The 25,464-nt window shown below is 45.7% G+C and overlaps 1 protein-coding gene across 1 annotated transcript in view; it reads left to right on the top strand.

The window, feature by feature from the left end:
- Positions 1–25,464, top strand: part of ME3 (malic enzyme 3, NADP(+)-dependent, mitochondrial) — a 136,835-nt gene that overhangs the window by 96,703 nt on the left and 14,668 nt on the right. The window contains exons 5-7 of the mRNA XM_014958263.1: positions 1,907–2,068; positions 4,790–4,893; positions 20,842–20,951. Coding sequence (XP_014813749.1) covers positions 1,907–2,068; positions 4,790–4,893; positions 20,842–20,951 — 376 coding nt within the window. The remainder of the gene's footprint in view (positions 1–1,906; positions 2,069–4,789; positions 4,894–20,841; positions 20,952–25,464) is intronic.

Here is a 25,464-nt window from a genome sequence, read left to right as displayed (position 1 = left end):
CCCCTATTTCTGTTATTTCACATACACTACTGTGTATGACCTATCTCCTAAGCTTAGCCTTAACTTTGCAGATCAGCAAATAAAGAACTTCTCTGCATCCTTCTCCTTTGAAATCCAAGCTGGGCTGTGCACTCGAGTCCCCCGCAGTCGATAAACCATTTGATGCGAGCACTGTGTTATCTGAGTTGCTGGGACAGTGCTCAAAGTTGAGGTTTATTATTGGATTTACAGTTTTTCTCCCACAGTGGGACTGGACACCAGTATCTTCCTGTTCTTACTGGATTTCGGAACTGCCCCAAAGACTGCCTGACCTTGGGGACAAACCTGACAAATAGTGTAGTTAACCTAAAAATTGTGAGGCTTAGTCAGATCTGCTTGGTCATTTGCCTCCTAAGGTCTCGATGTACAGTGTGGGTTGAAGAGCTCAACTTTAGGCTTCTAATTTGGGCAACATTAAGCAGGCTTTTATTTCCCTTCTTGCTACAAAGAAATGATGCAATAACAAGAAAAACCTAAAATTAGCGGTCAGAGATTTTGGTAAGGTGGCACATTACAGTATTGACGAAATACAAAAGGCCAATTGCACAAAGAGTTAAATGGCAATTGTTTAACTTCCAACTTGGGGGGAAGAAAAGGTCTAATATTAAAGACATGGGCTGGGATCCCCTCCTCAGTCAGTGCTGCTGCTGTGCTGATGAGTTTTGTTTTGATTATCTGATGTTGGCCACTCCACAGCTACGCCACAACAGTGTGACCGACATGAGCTTGTTACTGCTTGCAGTCATAGTCCTTTAAGTTGGAAAAGACTGTTAAGATCATCGAGTCCAACTGCACTTTTACAGATGTGGTTCATAAACACCAGCACTTTTGTACAGAGCTCTTTTTCCTGAAAAGGAGAGGAAAAATCAAGGCCAGATCTCCTTTGGGCAGCTTCTGGTTGTACAGCTGAGGATGCACAGAGCCTTGCTGGCTGGGTTCTGCTACAAGTGAGTTGAGGTGCTGGCAAGCAGAGCTGCTCCTCTCCCACACTGCGAGCAGCTACCTATCAGTCACATTGTCTCTGCCCCCCAAAATGAACAGCTTTTTTACTAATGAGCTTTTTAACTAACAGCTCATTAGCATGGTGTCATGTAGCAAACCACAGAATCACAGAATTATATGATGTTGGAAAGGACCTCTGGAGATCATCTAATCCACCCCCCCTGCCAAAGCAGGTCCACCTAGAGCAGCTTGCACAGAGGTTGCACCGGAACACGTCCAGGCAGGGTTTGAATGTCTCCAGAGATGGAGACTCCACCCCCTCCCTGGGCAGCCTGTTCCAGTGCTCTGCCACCCTCACAGGAAAGAAGTTCCTCCTCATGTTTAGATGGAACTTCTTATATTTAAGTTTGTGCTCATTTCCTCTTGTCCTATCCCTGGCCACCACTGAAAAAAGATGAGCCCTGTCCTCTTGACACACTCCCATTAAGTATTTATAGGTGTTGATCAGATCCCCCCTTCAGTCTTCTCTTCTCTAGACTAAAAAGACCCAAGTCCCTCAGCCTCTCCTCATAAGGAGGATGCTCCAGGCCTCTAATCATCTTTGTAGCCCTCTGCTGTACCCTCTCCAGCAGTTCCCTGTCCTTCTTGAACTGAGGAACCCAGAACTGGACACAGTACTCCAGTTGGGGCCTCACCAGGGCAGAGCAGAGGGGCAAGATAAACTCTCTTGACCTGCTGGTCACACTCTTCCTGATGCACCCCAGGATGCCATTGGCCTTCTTGGCCACAAGGGCACATTGTTTGCTCATGGTCATCCCAATATCCATTGCACAATGCAAAATGGCATCAGTGTGAAGACAATGGAGCTGGTTATGCTTCTAGAGCCTTGGCAACACCATATAACAGTATCTTTTGATCCTCCTAGGCTATCGTGGTGACAGATGGAGAGAGGATTCTCGGATTGGGAGATCTAGGAAGTTACGGCATGGGTATCCCTGTGGGGAAGCTTGCTTTGTACACAGCTTGTGGTGGAGTTCACCCACAACAGTGTCTCCCTGTCCTGCTGGATGTTGGCACAGACAACGAGGTAAGACAATTTTTCGTAAATCTGACAGGGGGGAGAAAGAATTGAGATTAATGCTTAACTGAGGCCAGTTCCCTAAATGTGGAGGCAAAGCCAGAGACATCCAAGATGAGATGATGGCTAGACCAGCACTGCAGGTAAGTGGCTCGAGAAACTTTTGCTGTTGTAGGGAACTGAAATGAACACTAAATAGCCTCATGGTCCCCTAGCGAGGAGACTCAGAGCGTTGCCAGTTGGAGCTGAAGATTCAGCTCCACCTTTCAGCATGGCAAGACGAGTTGAAAGATTTTGTACAGGAAGTCCCAGATTAATTCTTCCTATGGTCATTATGAGAAAACAGACGGATACTCGTGTCTGCATAGAGGTGACTGTATTCCAGAAAATGGAGACTCCCTGGTGGGTGGTTTGGGAATGATTAATTTCAGTGTTTTGTCAGATTGCACACTTTAGTGCATGTGATAACCAGACAAGAGGACTCCATCTGTTTGCAGATTTTTGCCTCATGACTCTGGCTCGGAAAGGCCGAAGTGCAACATTTTAGCGATGCCAGAATGGACATCTGTGAGGATGTCTTTTTTAAAATGAATATCCTATAGTTATTTGTGATGGCCCAGGTTTGTCCGTTTTTGTAAAATGTACTCGTGCCTTGCTTGACCCCAAGCAAACCAAACACATGTTTCTTGAGAGAAATAACAAACCTGGGGTATAGGAGCTCTGAGTTTGTGTATGAAGGCAGATGAGTGCCAACATTTTCAGACATGCCTCTGCTCACTGGAAAGCTGGATTTTCTGCACCTCTTTCACGCCAGCCCCAAGTGTCTCACACTGGGCACTTGAAAAGAATAAAAGAAAGCAAAATCAGTGGCCAGAGATGACATCTGGGATGAGATTCCCAAGTAACTCTTCAGTCCCTGGTCTCAGGATTATTTTATCCCTTTAGCACAGAAGCTGTACTGGACTGCTGGGATATAGGATATGCTCTTCACGGTCTTTCCTGAAAAGTGGGAAGTCTAAGGCTAAAGCAGGAGTTAAGTGTCAGTCTCTCACTTCTTAGAGTTTCTAGTCAATAGAACATTGTACTTGACTTTGGCTCCTTCACCTCTTCCTTCTCCTCCATGCTGCTCTGTGCACCACTGAGTGCTGGCCTGCTCTGAGCTCCCCCAGTTGAGCTTCCCTCCAGAGGGACCTGGGTGTAAGTGCTTTCCCACCAAGCTTCTGACCATGCAGGACCATCCATTTCTATCTCAGCGTCCAGAGGGGACACTAAAATACAAAGTGGCACCAATGATTTTTAGGTATCTCCATGGGTGGTGTCAGACAAAGAGACTCCCAGTGTCTTGGCCACTTCTTTTCTGCCCAAGATCAAGTGTAACTTATGTATCCAGAAGCATCCCTGTGGAGGCATTTCCCACATCTGGGATTAAGATATGGAAGTTGCTGTTTTCCAGCAATATCAACAATATATTTCCTCACAATATACATCATGTGTTTATTTATTTAATGGCTTTCTCATGTGCATGAACCAAGCTTAACCAAACCCTAAGCACATCCTAGGAGCATCCTGCCCCACAAGTAAACTCATTTATCAGTGCAGAAATGAGGCACCTCCACCTTTTTTCAGAGCTTGGCATTTCTCAGCTTGCCCGTGGGAGAATTTTGTACTCCATGAACCGACCCCAGAGCATGTGGTGCCAAAGGGACAGTCTGTGGAGCAATGCAAACGGGTCTGCTTTCTGTTCCCTGGCCCTGAAGAGTTAATGTACCAAACTCAAGAGGAAAACCTGTTTCATCTTTCCTTCTAAGGGAAAACAGCTGTGGCTGTAAAAACAGATCTAATTTTAGCGTACCTGCCAATATTTAGGGCCCATATGGCTGCAGGACAATAGATAGGAGATGGCTCATCCCCTTCTCGTGTGGATGATTCAGTTCCTGAAGTCAGAGAGAAGCAGAGTTGCTTTGCAGTGACTCACGGAGGTGTTTACCCACCTGTCTCCTGCCACTGTCTGTCCTGTAATTTTCCCAAAAATATGTGCTGTTTACACGCCGACCCAGGTTTTTTTAGGTGGTTTAGGGGCCCCGACTTAACACCCAGTGGATTGGTTGGAGGAATAGCCTGGATTTTTATTCACAGCAGGAGCCAAAAAAGAAACCAATCTATTGTATGAAAGAACCTTGCCTTGACCCCTGCAGATCAGTGGAGGTGAGTGCTAGGTGGGTGCAGGGCTTAGGAACATTTTGGCATCTGATTCCTGGTTCTGGTCAACTCTGGGCTGTCACCTAAAGGTCTATATGACACGTCATTTCAGGTTACTGCAGGCTGTCTTCATTGCTCAAAGCACTGTTCATCGTCAACAGCTTTCCTGGTAAACTCAGTGCAAAATTACAAGCTGAAAGCACAGTAAACACTCCCCACACAAGGTCAGTTTTTTTTCACTAAGAGTGAGGCACCTTGGCAGGGAGCCTTTGGTAGAGCTGTTCTGGGGATCCATTTCCTCCAGCAGTCAAGAAGCATTACGTCCCTTTGACTTTATTTACACAAAAAGAGAGTCCATAGCTTCTTATGGAAACACTTTCTGCTCAGGAAGAGCTGTATGAGCTGGGTTTCACTGCACAGTAAGTAAAATTAATATGACCACAACAGACAAACTTTTTTGGGTAGGCTGGGACATAAATCTCCGTCCACCCGTGGAAGAGAAGATGTCAACAGCATTGCTTTGTGTCCTAGGCTCTCCTGAGTGATCCCCTCTATATTGGACTGAAACACAAGCGGGTTCGTGGGAAACAGTACGACGAACTGATTGATGAGTTTATGCAGGCAGTTACCAACAAGTAAGTGGGATTATATCCGTGGCTCCTCTGGGCTGCTTCCATTTAAGAGCAAATGTTGCAACTTGTGAAATAAACATTAGTGTAATTGATCATCCAAGCAAAGAAAGGTCATTTAAATGCAAGTCTCCGGGGTGGTCTACAAATGACTCTTTGTGCTTGCGCGCTCTGGGTCAAAAATATTTGTCTTCAGAGAATTTAAATGGGACTGACTATTTATAACCATTTCCTGTCCATATAGGCCATAGGTGTCAAACATATGCCCTGTGGGCTGTGTCTGGCCTCCATCATGCATTTATGAGCCTCATTCTGCATAGGCAGAAGCTAAATTTCGGTTTGTTTACGTTTTGTAACGGAAGTTTCTAGCTTTCACCGTGGTGGAGGAACTCATCTAACTGGAAATGGCCCATCACTCTGCACGGTGAGCTCTGTGTGGGTCTGCAGACTGCCTGTCTATGGCTTTGTTAGAAATAGGAGCTTCCCTGCTGGCATTTAAGTCTGTGGAGTGAGAAGCCAGGACTTTAAACATAGTTTGTAAGGGTGGGACAGACTGAGTGCGTATTTCCATTCTCACTGACGAGCTGGGCTGGAGGGTCTCTGGTGTAGCAGGGAATTTGGTATGGGACAAGCAGAACCACAGTTTCCATGACTTTCTGGAGGCATTACCATAAGAAGGAAAGTGAGAACAACTGTTAAGGAAAAAAATAATAATATTTGAAAAGCCCCCAAGCTCCTAAGCAGCTTTTTCTGCCTTTCCCAAAGCAGCAGCTGATATTGATGAGGGGTGGCAGAGAGCTGCAGCCTGTGCCTGATTAATAAGCTGCTGCCTGTCTGGATGTTGTAGGGTCTTTTCTTCACAGCTGAGGGAGATATCTTTGATCTTCCCTCTTTCTGTGTCTCCAGCCAGCTCTGTGTGTGTGTTCCTGCAGAAATGGAAGGGAGCGGGTGGGACATGTGTCATCAGCTCTCAGTTCATCCTGTCTCCCTTGAGGTAGGAGGCATCGTGTCCCGTGTCTACTGACAACACCTACCCATCTGCTGAGGAGCATATCTTTCCATAGAATCTGACTGCCCAGCTGGCTGTGGGTGGAGGGACGTAGGAAAAAGGTGCTGAAATGCTGAGGACCATTCAGTCACAGCCAATGGATGACCAAGTTTTGAGAGGGATGGGTGCATCATGGAGAATTTCAGACCCTGTTGATGGGGTGCTGCACCCTCTGCACGTGTGATGCTGCTGTTAGGACAGGAGTCTCTCCTTTGCTGTTCAGCAGCGTGGGGTAGACATGTCCCACGTGATGGCCGGCCAGTATGTCAACCCACCTGGATGCAATTGCCCACTTAGTGTCTAAAGATACTTGCCACCAGCCAGCACCACAGACATTCACTCTGTCTGTGAATACGAACACAATAGCACTGCCCTGCCTGTTGGTTTAAAAATACCTAAGGGTGACTGCAGATAAGAGAATTTTACGTTTGTACTCTAGTTTTTCCTTCTTTATATTTGGTAAGAAAGCTTGACTGAAATGTCAGTTGCCTACAGTGTAGTGTTCTGGTCGACACTTGTGGGTTATCTTGGAGGAAGAAATTTTCGGAGGCAACAAAACTGGTAAAACACAAATAGGAAATCACAGGAGGCTTTACAACTAGAAAAGATTTAAGAGTTGTCAGGGCTGAGTTGTGGGTTTTTTGTTTGTTTTGGTGGCAGTCACTAATTAATCCTTCAAGGAAACTATCCCGCTTCCTTCTGGCCAGGAGACCACAGGGGTATTGTGGTGGTGATGATAGAATGGGGACAATGGCATGAGAACCCAGACGATGGTCTCAGCCACCACAAACTTGGCTCTGAGATTTATGCTTGTGGTGTTAAATGCAAAGCTCATTGCACCCACTGCTCCTGCGATGTCAGTGGCAGGGCCAGAAGGACAATTTGCCTTTCCTGGGCTTGCTGCTGGAGAGGAAGGATTGGCTGCTCCTTTCCCGTGTTTAGTTTACATGAGCTAAGCCCCACGTTGAAGGGAGAAGACACTCAGCCATGAAACAATGAACTCTTATCTTGTGAGGAGGTGATGTCATGTCTAATGCTTTCACCCAAGGACTGAGAATCAAGTTCCTGGGGCCCCTCTCCCAACTTTTCTATTTCTCTTAGCCAGGATGAATTGCTTGAACACAGTAAGCCCCCAAAATGTTCTCTGCCAAGCGGAGCTGGGAAATTCCACTTTGCATTTCTCCATTCACATCTGTAAAGTATTTGGAGATCCTTGAGTGAAAGGAGCTGTTACCCTGTGTTATCATCCTGACCACCAGCATACTTTAAAGCATCGTTGGAGTGTGATCCTCTGCGAGCTCTGGGCTGGTGAATAATCCTGCTATCAGCCTGCGTTTGCCAAACTTAGATGAAACAGATTCGTTTGGTCTCAAATTTCCACTGGAGTGACTGGATGCAACCCAGTAGGAGCTCTCACTTCTGTTACGAAAGGAAGCAGGAATTGTTCAGAAGGTCAAGAACGTGCTGCTTTATTGTAGCCTCCTTCCCCGTGTGAGGAAGGCTGTGAGTACGAACTGCTGTGATCTTCAGCCTGCTGTGGTTTCTTATGCAAGTCTATGTCACATGCAAATTCAGTTACTTGGGGAGGAACCTTTTGGGTTGCCACAAATCTCTTGCAATTTGGGGGTTTCCTTTTCAGCTCGATGTTCGGGCAGAAATTCCGTCCGCTTCCTGAGGGTACTTCAGCTTCTCATGGAAACCATTTGTCAGTTCCTCTACAGAAGTACCTCCCACCCTGTCAAATCACTGCTGGCTCAAGGGACATTTGTCACCGAAGTGGAATGTGTCTGAGCCCACAAGAAAGCCAGGGGAGTGAAGATTTACTTTTCTAATGGAATAATAATATCAAACAGATGTCAAATTTCTATAGCTGGAGACCCCTGCAGTCGGCAGAAAGGGCTCCTGGTCTCATAATAGCCACCTCGTAATGGAACGAGGAGTGTGTCAGAGGCTTCAGAGTTAACACTTAGAGTATTCTGAAACAAAGTGTGAACTTCTGGGCAATTTTAGAAAGAAAAGCCCTTCCTGATACACCTGGATAAATTTCTGCCTTTTCCTGCTGCCTAAACCTCCGTTCATTACTCTTTCACCACAGACACATGCGGTGACTGAGCTCTTTAACAAGAGCTCCAAACCATGCATTTTTCTCCTCTCGGGAGGCAACTACGTGCAGAATTTGGCCCGCTGAGCCTGGCCTGTGACTGAATGAAGCAGCCTGACAAATTGCTGTTTTCTCACAATGAGTAATACGCTTTGTACAGGAAAATACACTGCTTCAGTTTTCACCTCTCCTCAGTTACCATGGCAAAGGGCAAGCCAGCCTTGTTCTTGAACTGGTACATTTTTGTAGGCTGGAATAAATATTCATCTGAAGTCTCCAGGGATCATAATCAGAATAACCCACAGAATTTCTGGGGCTTGCCTAGCTGAGCAAATTAAGGTCGAAATCAAAATGCGATGGGAGATGGGTTGTGCTGGGCCATGTTCCCTGGACTCTGCAGAGCTTCAGCCCAGCCTCTGCAGTAACAATATTCTTTAATCATCAGACTCTCTTTAAAAGCAAACTACCACTGGAAACTTCTTTCCTCATTTTTTTCTCCTGAACTGGTATAGAAGCTGGTAAAGGTCAGTTCCTTATCTGATGTAAGACCCTCTGTCTTACTCCATTTGCTCCTTTTGTAGTTGCACCCTACAGTCACGGCGCAGCTTGGTGGCTCCAGGTGGCCAGAGGTGTTGGTGGCCTGTCCCCGAGCTCCACTCTCTGTTCCAAACACTGGCTGGAGTGTTCGGATGCTGAGCCTGCAGCCTGAGACTCCGCGAGGGGCACCTCCACACGCCAGCAAACGGTGTCGCAGAAGCCTCATTAAGCTGCCATAACTTCACTCCTCTCTCCTTTCCTATCAGTGCTTATTAACAAGGTGACCGGGAAAAGAGAAGCCTCCTCTCAGCCCGTGCCATATGGTGGAGCACAGAAGACATCAGGAGATCAAGCACTCTGTTTCTCAAAGTGAGAGAAGAAGGAAAATAACTCTGCTGAGTTTGTTTTTCATTGTATTTGTTTTATACCTGATTTCTCTCTGCCTGATCCCTTCCCAGTACTTTTACCCACACACACACACCAAGTCAGGTCCCGTGTGCTCTCCAACAAGCAGAGTCTGCTCCACAACAAGCTGCCTCTGTTTCAGCAGTTCTCCAGGGCTGTGGATCACAAATTCACCAGCACCTTTTGGAAACAAAATCCAGGTGCTCATCTGTTATTTAGTCATATGCTCTAGTTAACTTGGCTTATTGACCCTGAAAGACTAGACTTAAGTCTTTAGACGCCACTGGCCTCCACAAAGCCCTCACATTCTAAAGTCCCTCAGCATCTGTGTGTCTGCTTGGAGATCTGCAAGCCATCACCCAGTGCTCTTGCAGGGCTGATGGTGTAGACCGACTCCAGCCTTCATGGGAATACAGGGTGGGCGTTCTCCTTACCCATCTGTCCCAGTTGCCATGCCCAGAGGGACTCTGACACCAACCAGAAAGGAGAAGCGATGGTGATGGAAGAGCCACCCCCACTGTCCAGTATCCAGGCTTGATGTGGGATGAGCTCATCAGCCAGCTCCTGTGGTCCGCTTTTAAACCCTGGATGATATTTAAAGTCAAAAAACAATATTTAGATTTTATTAGCTTGATTTTTTGCTACTAAGGAATGATTAAACTTCAGATGTGCTGCTACAGGATCTCTGTGGTAATGGACTTTTATTACCTTGCCTTCAAATCCCTCTGAATAACACATTTACAGATGTCGAAAAGCCCTCTGCCCTAGGCGTTCTGTCTGTGCTTTCCACCTAAGCCAGATTTACCACAGCTGGTTTAGAAAGATGTAGCTGGGGAAGATCTGTTTGGGTGGAAGGCAGGTGGTGAGGCTTCATTCTGTGTTGTCCCTCAGAGGGTAGCTCAGGGCAACATCTGAGTGTCATCACTGACATGGCTACATCTCTTGCTTATGCCTGGCTCCCTGGAAGCCTGGTACCTCCAGCTCCAGTTGTTCCTCAGACCCACTGCAAGCAGAATGATGTCCTTTTGCATAAAAACACAAGAATGGCCATAGCACCCATTAGTCCTGGTCTCAGTGCTCGGAAGTCCTCAGACGTGCTGCGCAAAAGAGTTGGTTGTTTCAGGGGAGGGTGGTTTTGCTGCTGTGAGGACTATAATGAAGGTTGACTATGATTTTTCAAGATTTTTTTCCCCCAAGATCTTGCCTTGATCTTGCCCTGTATCCTGTCTCTAACAGTAGCTCGTAGCAGATGCCCTGGGATATGACTAGGAACAAGCAGCAAACAATCCTTGGCACATCCCCAGCCTCCAGTAATCCGAGATTCGGGGATTTCCTGCTATCTTTGTGCTTGGAGGGTCGCTTTCATTTAGCACTCGCTGAATCCACAGCAGGCTCTATGCCTCAGAGGGTGGTGGCCGTGTTTATGTTGGCAGAAACCTAGTGAGACTCCTACCCAACCTCCAAAATAGTCTGCAGTCTAAGAAGAGGGTGAGGCGGGCAGCAGGTCCCCTTGGGTCCGCAATGAAGCTCCCTGGCATGGGATTTCCAAACCCAGGACATGAAGCTGTAAATTTGTATTAGCTATAATATAAAAAGCTAGAAGTTTTTGCAGAACGCCCATCTGTTGGCTCAAAACCGAATGTTCTGGCATAAAAGTAATTGCATTTTTGTCTCATTCATGATGACCACCATAACTCCTACAGCTGCTGTGAGTCATGCCTTCTATTGTGGAGCCTTGGGTCCAGCTTTCAGCGTGCTGTGATGATCTGACAATCAATGAGCCTTACCCATGACATTTCCATTTCAAAACACAGCAACAGATACGATCATGCTCTCTAATTTATCTCTTCATCTCTCCTTTCAACACTGGTAGAGCTATTTAATGAGTGACGTTAAGTGCTATTAAATCACATCACAGTACTCAGGCTTTGAAGGGCTTTTTTCAGTGGTTTCAGAATTGGAAGGTCAACTTTTGTTTTCATTTACCAGAATTTTAGTTTTCATTGTCAGTTTTTAAAGGGAAACCTTGCCTTCTTCTTAGCTATGTGGAAGTATTAAAAAGTTAAAGGCTTTTTCTGATGTTAAGTGCAACATCTGTCAGCAGCCTGTAAGCAAACAAATGGTGTAAGCTCCCGGTAGTAAAGCCATCTTGCTGTTGTCTTTTTACCTGTCTGGGTTTCCTCTTCTTGGCCAGAAGCACATACAAATATTCAGACAGTGGACATGAATGACAGTAAAAAAGCCTTAACCTTCTGGAACATTCACATGCTTTTCACAGAATGACAGAATCTTGATGGTTGGAAAGGACCTTTGAGATTATCGAGTCCAACCACAAAAAAAAAAAACCACACAGACACAAACCAACAATCTTGAGCACTAGAGCATGACCTGAAGAGCCATGTCTACACGTTTCTTAAATACCTCCAGGGATGGTGACTCCACCACCTCCCTGGGCAGGCTGTTCCAGTGCCTGACCACCCTCTCAGTAAAGTAATTCTTCCTAATATCTAATCTAAACCTCCCCTGACGCAACTTCAGACCATTTCCTCTGGTCCTGTCATTATTCCCTTGGGAGAAGAGGCCAACACCCACCTCTCTACAACCTCCTTTCAGGTAGTTGTAGAGGGCAGTGAGGGCCCCCTTCAGCCTCCTCTTCTCCAAACCAAACATGCCCAGGTTTTGTGTAACCTGCCTATTGCAAAGAACCCGACCACTGCCCCAGAGCTGCCAGTGAGGGGCTGTCACAGACTCGGAGGTGTGAAGGAGCTGGGTCCCCAATAACAAGAGTGAGCTGAGCCTCACGCCCTTTTTATGTGGGATAAACAAAGGTACTTTTTCTCTCTAAGCCTCTTCTTAGCTTGGTACCAGTGTTTGCTTATTTGAGGTTGCTGGTTCTGTCTCTATTTCTAATATAGATAAAAGTGCATGTTGTTCTGTGCCTTGAGTCACCCTTGGCATCAGATGGGACAACAGCCTACTGTTCTTCCAGTCTTGTTTGTGAAAATGCAGTTTGCAAAGACCTTAAGGGAAGGACTGGCCTTTTCTCTCTGGATTGGCCCTGGACCCCATTTCTCCTCACCTGAGGCACGCTCGGGCAGGGCCCTGTAACACTGCGGAGACACTTCTCCTTCATACACAAGAAAAATGCAGATTCATAAGACACTGCCCTCATCCTCTGCAGGGGCAAAGCGAGATCCTGGCTGCAGCAAAATGAAGGAAATTCTTTGCTCACTTTGAAGCTGCTTCTTTTCTAGCTACATCTATGCGACATAAATGAGAGAGGCCAAGGCCATTTTGTGGCCTGGCCAGATGGCATCGTGGTTGCTGCTCATATCCATGTCTCTTAGCCTTATCCATGCCTCTTAGCCTTATCCATACTGCTTAGCTCTCTTACCACGTTTGCCACAGGCAAACGATCTCCTGAGGTGGTGCCTGACCAAGCTGACCCCTAAATGTGGCCAGGAATTGTGTGGAGACTACTGCTGGTCTGACCAGAAGCCTGCCAAGGATCATGCTAACAACTTAACAGTAAGAATGTCCTCAGGACACCGGCCAGACTCAAGTACTAGTGTTGTTTACCTTGTCAGAGTGGACTTTGGTTTTCCAATCCTGAATTCTGATCACTTACCCAGCATGACTTTTTTTCTGATCATGGGCTTCTTTATGGAAAGTTTCATTTCCTTGGGAATTGGAACTTTGGTTGCTGGTGTATCAAGCAGCAGTAAGAAAATCTCAAGGACAAGGGCAAGGACAAGGACAACGTGTTTCTTCTCTGCCTGGTTTTATCTAGGACTATGAGTTGTAGTGCATCAAAGCAGATTCCTTACATCATGAATGACTGAAAGCAGTGCTATAAAACACTAAATTCAGACAGGGATTGGAACCTCCTCCCTGTGATTCTTTCCATAAAGGAACTGGACCTTCTTACAATTATTTTTTTTTCATGCACGTAGAATGTTTTATGCTCCCTGCTCACCGTGAACAAAAATGCCCTTGTGATACCGGTCAGCAAAGGTGCTGCACAGGTCCTCAGGCCACCCTTGAAGTTCTGACTTGTGCAGTTTTGGCCAGGTGCTTCTCAAATGGTAACTGCTGCCTCATGAATTTTTTCCTGACCTCCTGGCTTATAATGAGGCTGGATGAACTCGCAAAGGTACATACAAATGAGGATGAAAGAACCAAGCTGCATAATGAGATTCTTCAGGCAATTGAGAAGTCTCTTGAATAAAGAAGCTAAAAGCAATGTTGTCGGGAAAACATCTGCCTCCCTCTTCTGGGATTCACGCTCTTTTGTTCCACACTTTGTGCTCATCCAAGAGAGATGTGTATCGTCCTCGACAGGGGATACAGACTTTACTAACAGCATCTTCTCCTGTTAGCACAGCCCAGAGATACCATCTACCTCCAGGTTGATAGTAACAGTACTGGAGCAACAGTGCAGTGATCAACAAAGCCTGAATCCTGGGCTTGTTTGTTTTCATTTCTTAGTAAAGATTTTCAGGGGGTAATTTTTACAACAGACTTGTAATATTGTATGTGTTTAGCTCCTGGAGTCATCCTTCGTTGGGGTGACAGTCATACTATTATCTTGATCAAGAGAATATTGTGTCATAAAAAATCCTGTTTGTGCAAAACTTGTGAGGCAAGATCTAAAGCTCAGACTGAAAGGAGTGTATAGGACCATTCTGTAAAGCTTTTCTCCGTGAGGCTATTTTTACAGGAAGGTTTTTGCAATGTATGGGAGAGAAAGCCAGGATTCAGGTCATAGTTATTTATGGCATTAAATGCCCAAATATGCAAAGTAGTGAGACAGCAATATAATCTTTACCATGAAAGACTAGTGTTTTTTTTTTTTTTTTAATGAGGAAGGACTGACAAAGTACATCTTTTTGTTTCCAGTTCTATAAAATGGCTACATTAATTCTAGAGATGGTAGAGAACAAGGTCCCCAGGTGGTGGTCTGGCAGCCAACAGTGAACCAGGAAACAAGGTGAAGGCATTAAATAGTGACTCTTGTTGTGTCACCAGTTCCAAGATAGAAGTGAAGAACTGTTTTTAGAGAGAAATCAGATTCAGTGTTTTGTCTGACAAAAGCACACAGAGCCTTTGCACCTGACTTTAACCATCCATACAACAATCCAGGGCAGCAGAGTTTGGCTTGTAACTCCAAAAAGTCTCATTTTTGCTGAAAAGTGTGAATGTGTTGTAAGTGGTTGAGGGGTGACATTAACCAGGGTAATATTTAGTGACCATAAAAGGCTTTGTGGTTACAGCCTCTCTCCATTTCTATCTAGCATGTCTGAATTGTTTCACAGGCCCCTCTGTCAGAGAGGTGCAGAAATGAACTGTCCTTTTCCGCAGCCTGCAAATGTAAGAGCTACTCATGCTAATGGGAAAGCTCAGTTCCTCAAGGAGACACAGGAGTGCAGAGATCCCAAGAAATGCACACTTCAGGGTGCCCAAGAGGAACGGGAACAGCTTTGAATCAGAAATCAGAAGGTCAAAAAACCAAAACCTTCCTTTTTTGAAAGGGGAGCAAAGAACTAGGGAATGGAATAAACCCAACTGGAGGTTGGCACTTGCTCTGTTTCAGTGTACCTTGTCAGTCTGAAATCCTGATAGTCCACATTTGAGCTTTCCTTTTAGATAAAGGCAGTTAGATCCCAGGTGTTTAACTGCTCATGTCCCGGATGCCAAGAAGATGATAGAATGCTCTCGAGAAGGTGAGTCATTGACAGTCAGGATGCCATTACTGGAGGGAAGCCAACCTCAGCTGGCCATGCCTTTCCTGGACTGGAAAACATTCAGTCCTGATGTGACCTGCTGCTCTTGGCTTCTCCTTCAGGCTCAGAGCTGAAAGTTAGGAGATGAGTCACACGGACCGGCCGAAGCACGGAGGAATCTGTGAGAACTGGCCACAAGCCAAGCAGACTGACCCCGGGAGCCTCTTCCTACCACAGCAGGGTGCAAGATCTCTCTGCAGGGCCACCCGCAGTTCTAGCCACAAATCTGAGGATGTTTATAGGCGGCAGAGGGGATCTTCAGAAATCCTTGTTCAAATACTCACTTTCACAATCCCTTTTTTCTAAAAGGAGACATCCTGCGCCTGTCAGCAGCAAGCAGGGTGTAAGTGCTTTGGTGTGTGCTATCTGGGACTGCATTCGTGTCAGATCTCACAGGTTAAAGAGAGCAAGATTTCTTAGCTGGTTAGACAAAAGCATAACCTCACTAAAAATTATTATTCTGACAAGAAATCGTTAATTTTGGTTTCTTAATTGAAATTACAATGTTTCCAGTGAAACATAATAATTGTACAAAATCAGTTTTGTCAAAATCCAGTGTTCATTTTAAAAACGTCATGATGGGGGGGAAGCTGGGCAGGATATTTCATTCCATTCTGAAGTATTTCCATGGGGGGGACCATACACAAGAGTTGGAGCAGAGCAATTTCTATAGAGAAGATCAGCAAAGAAATTGCAGGCTTTGAAGGACAGCAGAGCGTTGCAGTTAAAAGGGCAATAAGCCAGTGACCTATGGTGCATGACATATGTTTAAGGTCTTTCTATAACTAGGTGTGATAATTTGATAAAATCAGATTACCTCTCCTAATTTAGGTGTCTAAAGTTAGACATCTAAATTTAAGCTGGTCACCTTAGACTGTCTTCGTAGAGATGTGGAGAAAGAGGCATCTCCAGAGATGTTATCTAATTCCATTTTCAACTTAAACTAACTCAAAGAAGTTGCTATTGGACATGCCTTTTTCTCTCCTTTGTCTGCGACGGCAGCCAGAAGTGTCTAGCTGGGCACTGCACAGACAAATTTTGGGTATGTAAAGGTAGTGGAAGCAATCCCAATCTGTGCTGCGTTTTGTTGGCTGAATTCCAGTGCAAGTACCAGCTCTGACCACCTTTCCCCTTTGCAGTAACACGTATCCTCCACCTTCTTCCCTGAGCTGGATATATGGTTTTTAGCATTGCTGCATATTAAAGCACTTCTGTGCTTCTATCCCATCTTGGCTACATTTTACTTTTGGATGCTACCCAAATACTTCCTAGAGCACTCAGAATTCCTTTGGGATGACACAGGTTATGCAAATCTGGTGTTACTGTGCTGTGGAGGAAGGACAGTAGAACTGACTCATCATGTTGATACTCACAAGGATGTTACTGCAAATGGCCCCAGCAGTTCTTTTGTTCATCTTCCTTGCCAAGGTTATCCTTAGGCTGCTTAGGTCATCCTAAGATGCCCCTCTGTTGCCCCTCTACTCCGCTCTGGTGAGACCCCACCTGGAGTACTGCATCCAGCTCTGGAGTCCTCAGCACAGAAAGGACATGGACCTGTTGGAATGAGTCCAGCGGAGGGCCATGAAGATGATCAGAGGGATGGAGCACCTCCCCTGTGAGGACAGGCTGAGAGAGCTGGGGTTGTTCAGCCTAGAGAAGAGATGACTCCAGGGAGACCTCATAGCAGCCTTCAAACATCTGAAGGGAGCCTACAGGAGAGCTGGAGAGGGACTCTTTGTCAGGAAGTGCAATGACAGGACTAGGGGTAGTGGTTTTAGATTGGAAGAGGGGAGATTTAGATTAGATATTGTGAAGAAATTCTTTCCTGTGAGGGTGGTGAGGCACTGGAACAGGTTGCCCAGGGAAGTTCTGGCTGCCCCATCCCTGGAGGAGTTCAAGGCCAGGCTGGATGGGGCTTTGAGCAACCTGGTCTAGTGGGAGGTGTCCCTGCCCAGGGCAGGGGGGTTGGAACTTGATGATCTTTAAGGTCCCTTCAAGCTCTAACCATTCTATGATTCTGTGATTGCGTACAGCCACCAAAGTACTGTTAGGAAAGAGCAGTAGCAGTAAGCATTAACTGGTGGATTTCTAAGATGGCTCAGTGAGTCAGTTCCCTAATTTGTGTTTGATTTCAGTGACTTTGAGCAGCACAAGTTCTTTAAAGTCCTCTCAGAACCCCAGTAAATGTGGGTAGTCCTTGAGGACTAGGATCATCATCCCAAGATTCCCATCTTTAACTGTGAGTCTGAAATATTTGGTTCTTTCCTTTAAAGCGTCCAGTCTTAGGGTCTTGCCATGACCAATTTGTGGTCTTTATTGATGAAAACTTTAGTTCTCACATTATGCAAAGGTTCACATAGGCTCAAAAATGTGGTGTGTACTTTAAAAAGCTCAGCGGGCATATTGCAGAGAAAGACAAAACCATCTTCAAAAAACTAGCTTTGTGAAAAAAGTTTGCATTCCAGCACTGTCCTGCCATACTGAGGGGCAGGAACAGAACTGAGGTGTTTCTGGGCCACCATACCTTCCTTGTGCTCTGCTTAATAGGAAATGATCAAAGATGAAAACAGAAGTAATTGTGCACTGTCTCATGCTGCAGACACGGAATGTGAAGTGAGGAAAGAATTCTGTGCTCAAAAGAGAAAAACGAACTGTTTAGGTTAATATTCTTGCAAATTTGAGTCTGTAGTCAGGGAAACCCACCCACCCACCCTTGTGCTCTTTGGAGAGCTGGTCACGCATACATTAATGCTGGCTGAGATCACTGATTTTATTAAGCAAGTCAGTAATGTTGCTTCCTCGGTGATACAAATAAATAAGACAACTGGTGTTAGAGAAATGGTTTCTATAGCAACTGAAGTTGCTTAAAGATTTGCTAATTCTTTGCTGTGAGATGTTAGCAAATGTTCTGGATGGTGTGTCCTTTCCCTCTTAGCCATGTTTTCCTCACACGTTCAAACAATGGGTAGGAGGATTGCCCATTAGAAAACTGATTTTCACAGGCATTTTTTGCATTATTTACACAAATTCCTTCAATACCCACAATGTTCATTTTGACTTCCAAGACTTTACAGAGAAAAAGAGACTTAGGTATCTTCATCTGTTGCTTTTCAGAGTGTTGCTCAGCATTTCAGAAGAAAGTTTGGTACTGGATGTCTACTTGATAGCTGCCAGAATCTGCCGTGGGGAGGCTTTAAGTGCAGAAGCAGTCTGTTCCTCAAATATTCAGTGTATATTATAGTTAGCAGCGCACTGGGGACAAAGTAAGAGCATCTTATAAAAAGAAATGCAAAATTTCCATAGACTCCAGTTGCTGTAGAGCCTGTCAAACAGGGTACAGGAAAGAATTTGTCCTGTTCAGAGTCACAAAACCAATGGGAGCATCCCTCTTTTAGGGCTTTTTGACCCTAGAAGTATGGCAAGCTGGAATTCCCCACCTCAGCGTCTAGATGCAGCTGAATTTCAAAGTCTGTTGGTCCCCTGGGAAATCCATGCCTAAATCTCCGTACACAGGGTGAGAGTTGTGGTGCAGCTCCAGCAGGGATACTGCTCAGGGCTCTTTTGTAGCTCCTTTCAGCACAGGAAACAAGACAAGAAGTTGCTGCCTCTCTGGCCAGTATGACCAGTCGTGCTGGCATCCGCCTACCTAGAGAGGGCTCACCGGACTCTGACGTACGGTGGGGACTGGGCATGAGATAAATTGAAGATGCACAGGGACACTGTGGATGCCCCATCCCTGGAGGTGTTCCAGGCCGGGTTGGATGGGGCTTTGAGCAACCTGCTCTGGTGGGAGGTGTCCCTGCTCATGGCAGAGGGGTTGGAACTCTTTAAGGTCCCTTCCAACCCAAACCAGTCTATGATTCTGTGATTAGCCAGGAAGACAACCACCCTCCATGGCATGTCCTCCCTTGCAGATGTGCCACATCCATTCCCAACATCACCAAAGGAGAAGCTGAAGAGAGCCAAAAGGTGCCCAGGAGAAAGGAAGAAGCACCAGCTCTGGCACGGAGCTGTGGTGTACACAGTCAGGGACCTCTGCACAGACAGCTCTGTAAAGTGGACATGCCCTCTTATTTGGTGACAGGAGCAGGGACACTTCCCTCCGGGGATGACACTGCATTGCAGGTGCCATAGAAACATTTCCACGGCTTCCATGTCCCTGATTCAACAAAGACCCTGAGCGCCTAATTTTTCATTGAAATTTTTGCAAATATTAATATTAGTTTGCAAACATTAAGCTTATTAGGATAGTGGGAGACTTAACTGGAGGGAGGCACTGAGTTGAATCTGGGATTTTTGTATCTAGAAGAGTCACACACAGCTTTGAAATCACCGTGGTCCTTGTCTGAAAGCAAGCCCAGAGAACATGAAGCAAGTGTAAGAGCCAACCCTTCTCTCTTGTTGAGACCAGAGAGTTTATAAAGTGGGAGTTTCTCATGACAGACAAATGAAGGAGCACAATACAGGTGCTTACCATTGTCTCCTTGCTGACAGACATACTTGAAATGGAAAATAATAATAATAATTTAAAAAATTTCAAGTGCCTCCCAAGAGAGCTTGATTCCCTGCACTTTGAGTGCCATGAGAAGAGCCTTTCATGACAGGAGCCACGGTTCTCAGATGGAGCATATTTTATCCGGTATCAATTTCTGGTTTGTAGCAGGGTGTCCCTGACCTCAGATTTCAGTGGCAAAGGGGGAAAGTCTGACCGGGAGGTAGGTAAGGGGATGCTGCCTCTGCCCTGCCTGCGGTCCCAGAGAGGCTCAGGTCTCTAACACGGGGCACCAATGAAGTCCCCCTCCCCTGCCTGCAGCCCAGAGGTTGCTAATAGTTGCGTTTCTCATTCCCTGAGCTCCTCCTGCTGCCCCATCACGTTTATGTGAGAGACAGGAGCACTTCTGGCCCTTTCAGATTTTATTAGCAGAGCTTCAGTGCAGCCTGGAGTCATACACAGCGCTGAAAGTCTATAGATGCAGAGTCTGAATATTACCCGATTTTTAGAAATTGCACACTTGCCCTGATATTACTGGATAATTATGGGAAGTTTACGATTATTTCCTGCCCTTTGACTCTACGGGTCACTAGCTGTCATTGTGTGCTGTTTTCCTGCAAATAGACTCAGGGGAGAGAAACATGTTTCCAAAGTGCAAAAATGGGGCTGTGAGATCACACCGTGAAGCGCCCAGGTCCCTGTGACCCAACACGAAGTTTTTTTCTCATCTCTTGGTCACCTGCAGTTGAAGTGGGCACTGGGTGGTGTCGCTTTAACCGATGTTCCCTTTGCAGTCAGATTTCCTGCATTGATCAACACCTATAAAAACTTAAAGGGTGGGTGTCAAGAGGATGGGGTCAGTCTTTTTTCAGTGGCGCCCAGTGACAGGACAAGAGGAAATGGACACAAACTTGAATATAAGAAGTTCCATCTAAAAATGAGGAGGAACTTCTTCACTTTGAGGGTGACAGAGCCCTGGAACAGGCTGCCCAGAGAGGTGGTGGAGTCTCCTTCTCTGGAGACATTCAAAACCCACCTGGACATGTTCCTGTGCAACCTGCTCTGGGTGGACCTGCTTTGGCAGGGGGGTTGGACTTGATGATCTCCAGAGGTCCCTTCCAACCCCATATGATTCTGTGATTCTCTGATTGCAACGTGGCAGTGGCAGTTTCCATTGCAAAAGAGGATCTTCTTCACTTGGAGAAGCTCATCAGTAAATGCCTCACTGAATGTTTGTCAAACCAATTATCCAAAGATGCATATAGATACAGATTAGATATAGATATAGATGATATAGATACAGCTATAGATATAGATACAGTTATAGATACATAGGTATACATATTAAGAAGCCTATTGTGCCTCTTGAACAGACAGATGATTAATACAATTTATTCTTAGAGACTCCACATTTTCAAGCGCATGGACCTTGGGAAGGGTGTGATCCTTTTGGCTGTTCCTGCGATGCATTTCTCTTATGATGCTTTTCTCTCTGCACTAGAGACTGTAGCTGCATTGTCCTCGTAAAAGATGTATTTTTTGTTGTGGAAGCATTTGTATCCGTTTTTAATTGCCCTTTAACTTGCAGGTACGGCATGAATTGTCTGATCCAGTTTGAAGATTTTGGCAATGCTAATGCTTTTCGTCTCCTCAATAAATATCGCAACAGATACTGTACATTCAATGATGATATTCAGGGTAAGTACTGTTAGGGAAATGCAAATTTAACCTTCTCCTGAGGAAAGGTGGTTAAGGTCACAAGACTGTTTATTGTGGAATGCTCAGATGTGTGATAAATGTTAGTGTTTACACATACACATTTAAAAATATAAACAAAAGCACAGCAGCCTATGTTGAAAAGTGAGTTTCCATTGTTTTGGGTAATTTAGCTGTTCACTGCAGCAGTGTTGTTCAAGGGAGAAAATGGATCACGTGCTTTAGATTATTAAGGTAATTTTGGGAGTTCCATTAATTTTCTATAATTTAGCTAAAACAATGGTGACATTTTAACAGTTGTGCAAGGCTTTCAGTTTCCACGAGCCAGGTGGTCATTAGCTGATCCTGGCATTGTCCCTCTGTTGTTTTCCTCCTTATTACACGCACAAACGGGCAGGTAAACCAGCTTCTCTCCACGGATGCTATCTCCAGAGTAATCTGAGAGCAGACATGGTCTCCCCTCGAGTGGTTGACGTAACTCTTCCAGCACCAAAGAGAAGTGACGGCAGCAAAGCTGGGCAGTAACCAGTGCATCTCCAGGCCCTGTGAGGCTCAGTGGTCAGCAGAGCTGCTCCAGTGGGATCCTGGGCTGCACAGGGAAGAGTGTGGCCAGTAGGTCAAGGGAGGTCATTCTCCCCCTCTGCTCTGCACTGGTGAGGCCACAACTGGAATACTGCCTCCAGTTCTGGGCTCCCCAGTTCAAGAGGGACAGGGAACTACTGGAGAGAGTCCAGCGTGAGGCAACCAAGATGATTAAGGGATTGGAGCACCTCCCTTAGGAGGAAAGGGAGAGAGCTGGGACTCTTTAGCCTGGAGAAGAGAAGGCTGAGGGGAGACCTTATTAATGCTGACAAGGATCTAAAGGGTGGGTTGAAGGATGATGGAGCTGGACTCTTTTCAGTGGTTTCCAGTGACAGGACGAGGGGCATCAGGCACAAGCTGGAACATGGGAAGTTCCATTCAAATTTGAGGAAGAACTTCTTTCCAGTGAGGGTGACAGAGCCCTGGAACAGGCTGCCCAGGGAGGTCGTGGAGTCCTCTTCTCTGAAGATCTTCAAGACCCACCTGGATGCAGTCCTGAGTGATGTGCTCTGGGCAACCCTGCTTTAGCATGGGAGTTGGACTAGATGATCTCTAGAGGTCCCTTCCAACGCTGACAATTCCATAATTCCATAACGTGCAGAGGAATGCAAGCTGGCATCCCAGCCTGGTGCTGACTTTGCATTCAACCATTGGAAGGGCTGTTTGCCCATCTGACAGGGACAGGATCTTCCCAAGTGATTACAAATAACCGGTTCTTCTCCTGGGAGTCCCTTCATCTTCTCTTCTTTTGTCTAGTCCTGCTCGCAACATGCAGAAACCTCCAAGGTTTGTTGATTTAATTATTTGCAGTCAGTTGGGCTTATCCTCACTTGTACTTGAAGGAGACTGAAAGAAATGCCAGTGTCATTTTTTCACACAATGGTGACTGTTTTGTGAGCAGACCTTCCAGCATTATTTCTGCATCTGCTACCCTTCTAGCAGTATTTGGCAGGGTGTGTAACAGCTTGTTCCTAGCTGTCATGGCACAAGAGAGGGAATAAGACCCTGGCTGGTGGGAATATGGTTTGTGTGACGGGATGCGCGGTCCTGCTCGAAGACACTTTCGTGAGGAAGGTTTAGCAGCAGAGGAGCTTAAGGTGTTTCAGAGAAGGTGAGAGAGATTCTCCTGTACAAGACTCATCAGGGGTTCTTCCCACCCACAAAAGCTTTCAGTGGAGAGACAAGCACAGAAAAAGGAGATAGGTTTATATGGGAAGTCTTGAATGGAGGAACCAAGAACTCAACCTTTTCTGGAGATGAAACAGATGCAGCCCATAATAAGAAGCTGATGATGTAAAGATTTATTTTGGATATGTCACACTCTCTGCAAGTGGAAGGGGATTCAGCAGCTGAAAGGAGAAGAGGCCAAGGGATGTGGCAGATCTGTGTGCCTGGATGTAGGTTTTCTTGATGAAACTAGAGTGAATTGGGAAGGTTTCTTGGTGAACTGGAACAGTTTCTTAGATAGACAGAAGAGAAAGAGGATATTAAAGGAAAACTGAAGATTCTCAATGAGAAGCAGGAGACTATTTTATAGTGTCTTTTTGGCCATAGGTCACAGCTAAATGCATCAGACAGCTCCTGGAAATTACTCCCTTGGAGGAGCAAATCACATCTAGGAGGATGCTGTAAAACGGCTTTGCAATAAAATGGACCTTGTCTGCTTCTCCACAGTTAGATGTCTGTCATGGTGCTCAAGAGATGTCGAGTCCCCTGAAAATTCCCCAGATTCCCACCTGTTAAAACCACAGGATTTTACCTCTTACTAAGCTCCCTTCTATTCTCAAATAAAGCATCTAGCTGGCACTGGTTTCACAGCAGTAGATAAGGAAAGAAATCCTGCTGATCTTTTGCACAGACAAGAGATGACAAGGGAAGCAAGACACTGTTTCAGGCTTTTTTATGTAGCTGTCAGAAAGAAAAGGGTATTCCAAGCCAGGGTGGTAGTCTGGAATGAGTTTTGGGGACATTTAGGAAGCTGATGTAACTTGGATCTGCTCAGTTAACTCTTGAAGTCATTTCAGAGGTTAATGGAGTTGAAACTGGGATGAGTAATCTGATTTACCCACCTGAATATACCCCTCTGTATCCCCAGATGATACGAGAAAGGTAGGAATTGCTGTTTTCTCACTTAAACCCTCCTGTTTGGTTTTGCCTCAGGCTCTCACTTGTCTAACATGCTGGTGTTTCATGGCTTGCCTACTTAAAAAAGAAGCGGGAGAGTTGAATGCAAACTGTGTTTTAAATGATTAATGAAAACTCATTTTACTCAAGTCAGGCAGGAGCAGACCTCCTGAAGCCTGAATTATCCAGCTTATTAAAAGCAGGCATTGTTTTAAGTATATGGACTTAAAAACACATCTTGGGCACAAAGAGTGCAAGTGAGATGAGGCCTGAGCTGTACTGATTTACAGTTATTGCCCATAGGTTAGCAGGACTCTGAATGCAACGTGCTTACACACACACACACACACACAGAGATGAGGAGTGGGAATAAAGTATAAATTGCTCCACTTAATCTCCCTGAGGTCTCCTTGCCACCCCAGGGCCTACATGAAGAGAAAGCAGTTTTAAAATATTAATGCCGACTTCTTTTTCTTTTCTTTTTTTGTGTTTGGTTTGGTTTTTTTTCACTTTGTCACACAAATTACCGCATTGCCAAACCCATCCTAACCCCACGGAATTAAAAAATGACTCAGACCCCTTCCAGTTCGAGCCAGCCTGCTGATGCTGAGTGGGAGGCCTGCCAGGCACCGCAAACAGGGCCGGGGCCATGGCTCTTACTCTGGAAGCCATTAGCCTGGGAGCTGGCAGGAGCTGGCTGGCAGTGCCCACGCCTGGGAGCTCCCCATTAAGGCAGTGCTCCTCCTTCCTCTATGGGGGTGATGACATCAGTCCTTTCCCAGCTCCATCTGGGTTCATGCAAGGGGCAACAGCTTCCATTTCAGCTCTACGGGAGAAAATTGATTGTCACTTCTTCCTTTTTCCCAGTGAAGTACTAGGGCAGGCGGTGAAGCGCATACAAAAGTGGAGGGACATCAGAATCACAGAATGATACGGGGTTGGAAGGGACCTCTGGAGATCATCTAGTCCAACCCCCCCGCTTAGATCCCACTCTTTAGAATGCTTTAGATCCTGCTCTCTCTCTTCCTGCTGTAACTTTGCTCCACTTAATTGTGCATAACCAGAAAGTAGACAACTGAAAAGTCTCGCAGAGGTATCAGGTCTTGTGAATCCCTGAGTCAAGCATCTCTGGCTTCATGCTTCATACAAGAAAATACATAAAATCAGTGAAGAGTTTGGAAGGGACCTCTGGACATCACTGAGTCCAACCCCTCACTTGACTGTGTAATGCCAATGGCCGTGTGCCTCAGCATCGTTAGATGCATCTCATGAGGTCTCATGGAGTTTGTCTGTTGAATAATATAATCCCTACTGAACAGGCAGGAGTGCATGGAAACCCTGTAAATTTGCACACCTAAGGTTCTTGACATGGTACTAGGGCTCTGTGCGCACCTTCCTCGCTGTCTTTGTGGTAAAAGAGCCTGTCTAATCCCAACACAGCCTTCAAAGATGAGCACTGAGTAAGCAGAGAATCAGCAGGAGATTGTGCCTGGGTTAAACAAAAGTGGGATCGGACACATCAACCTGTGAGAGGAATTGGTGGACTTGGCTTGCTGAGGTGAACAGAGATCCTTCAGTATCATGGTTCAGTTATCTGATCAGACCAAACAGAAATGTTCTTCAGTATGCGAGTGGTTGAACACTGGGACAAGTTATGCAGAAAAGCTTTGGGACTTTTATTCTTCGAGAAAGCCCTAAGCAACCTAATCTAATTTTGAAGCTAACCCTCCTTTAAGCAGATACTCTACTAGATGACCTCCAAACATCCCTTCCAATCTTACTTTTTCTA

Source organism: Calidris pugnax, unplaced genomic scaffold (assembly GCF_001431845.1).
Source record: "Calidris pugnax isolate Ruff unplaced genomic scaffold, ASM143184v1 scaffold252, whole genome shotgun sequence".
NCBI classification, from domain to species: Eukaryota; Metazoa; Chordata; class Aves; order Charadriiformes; family Scolopacidae; genus Calidris; species Calidris pugnax.
This window is presented reverse-complemented; position numbering and strand designations above follow the sequence as displayed.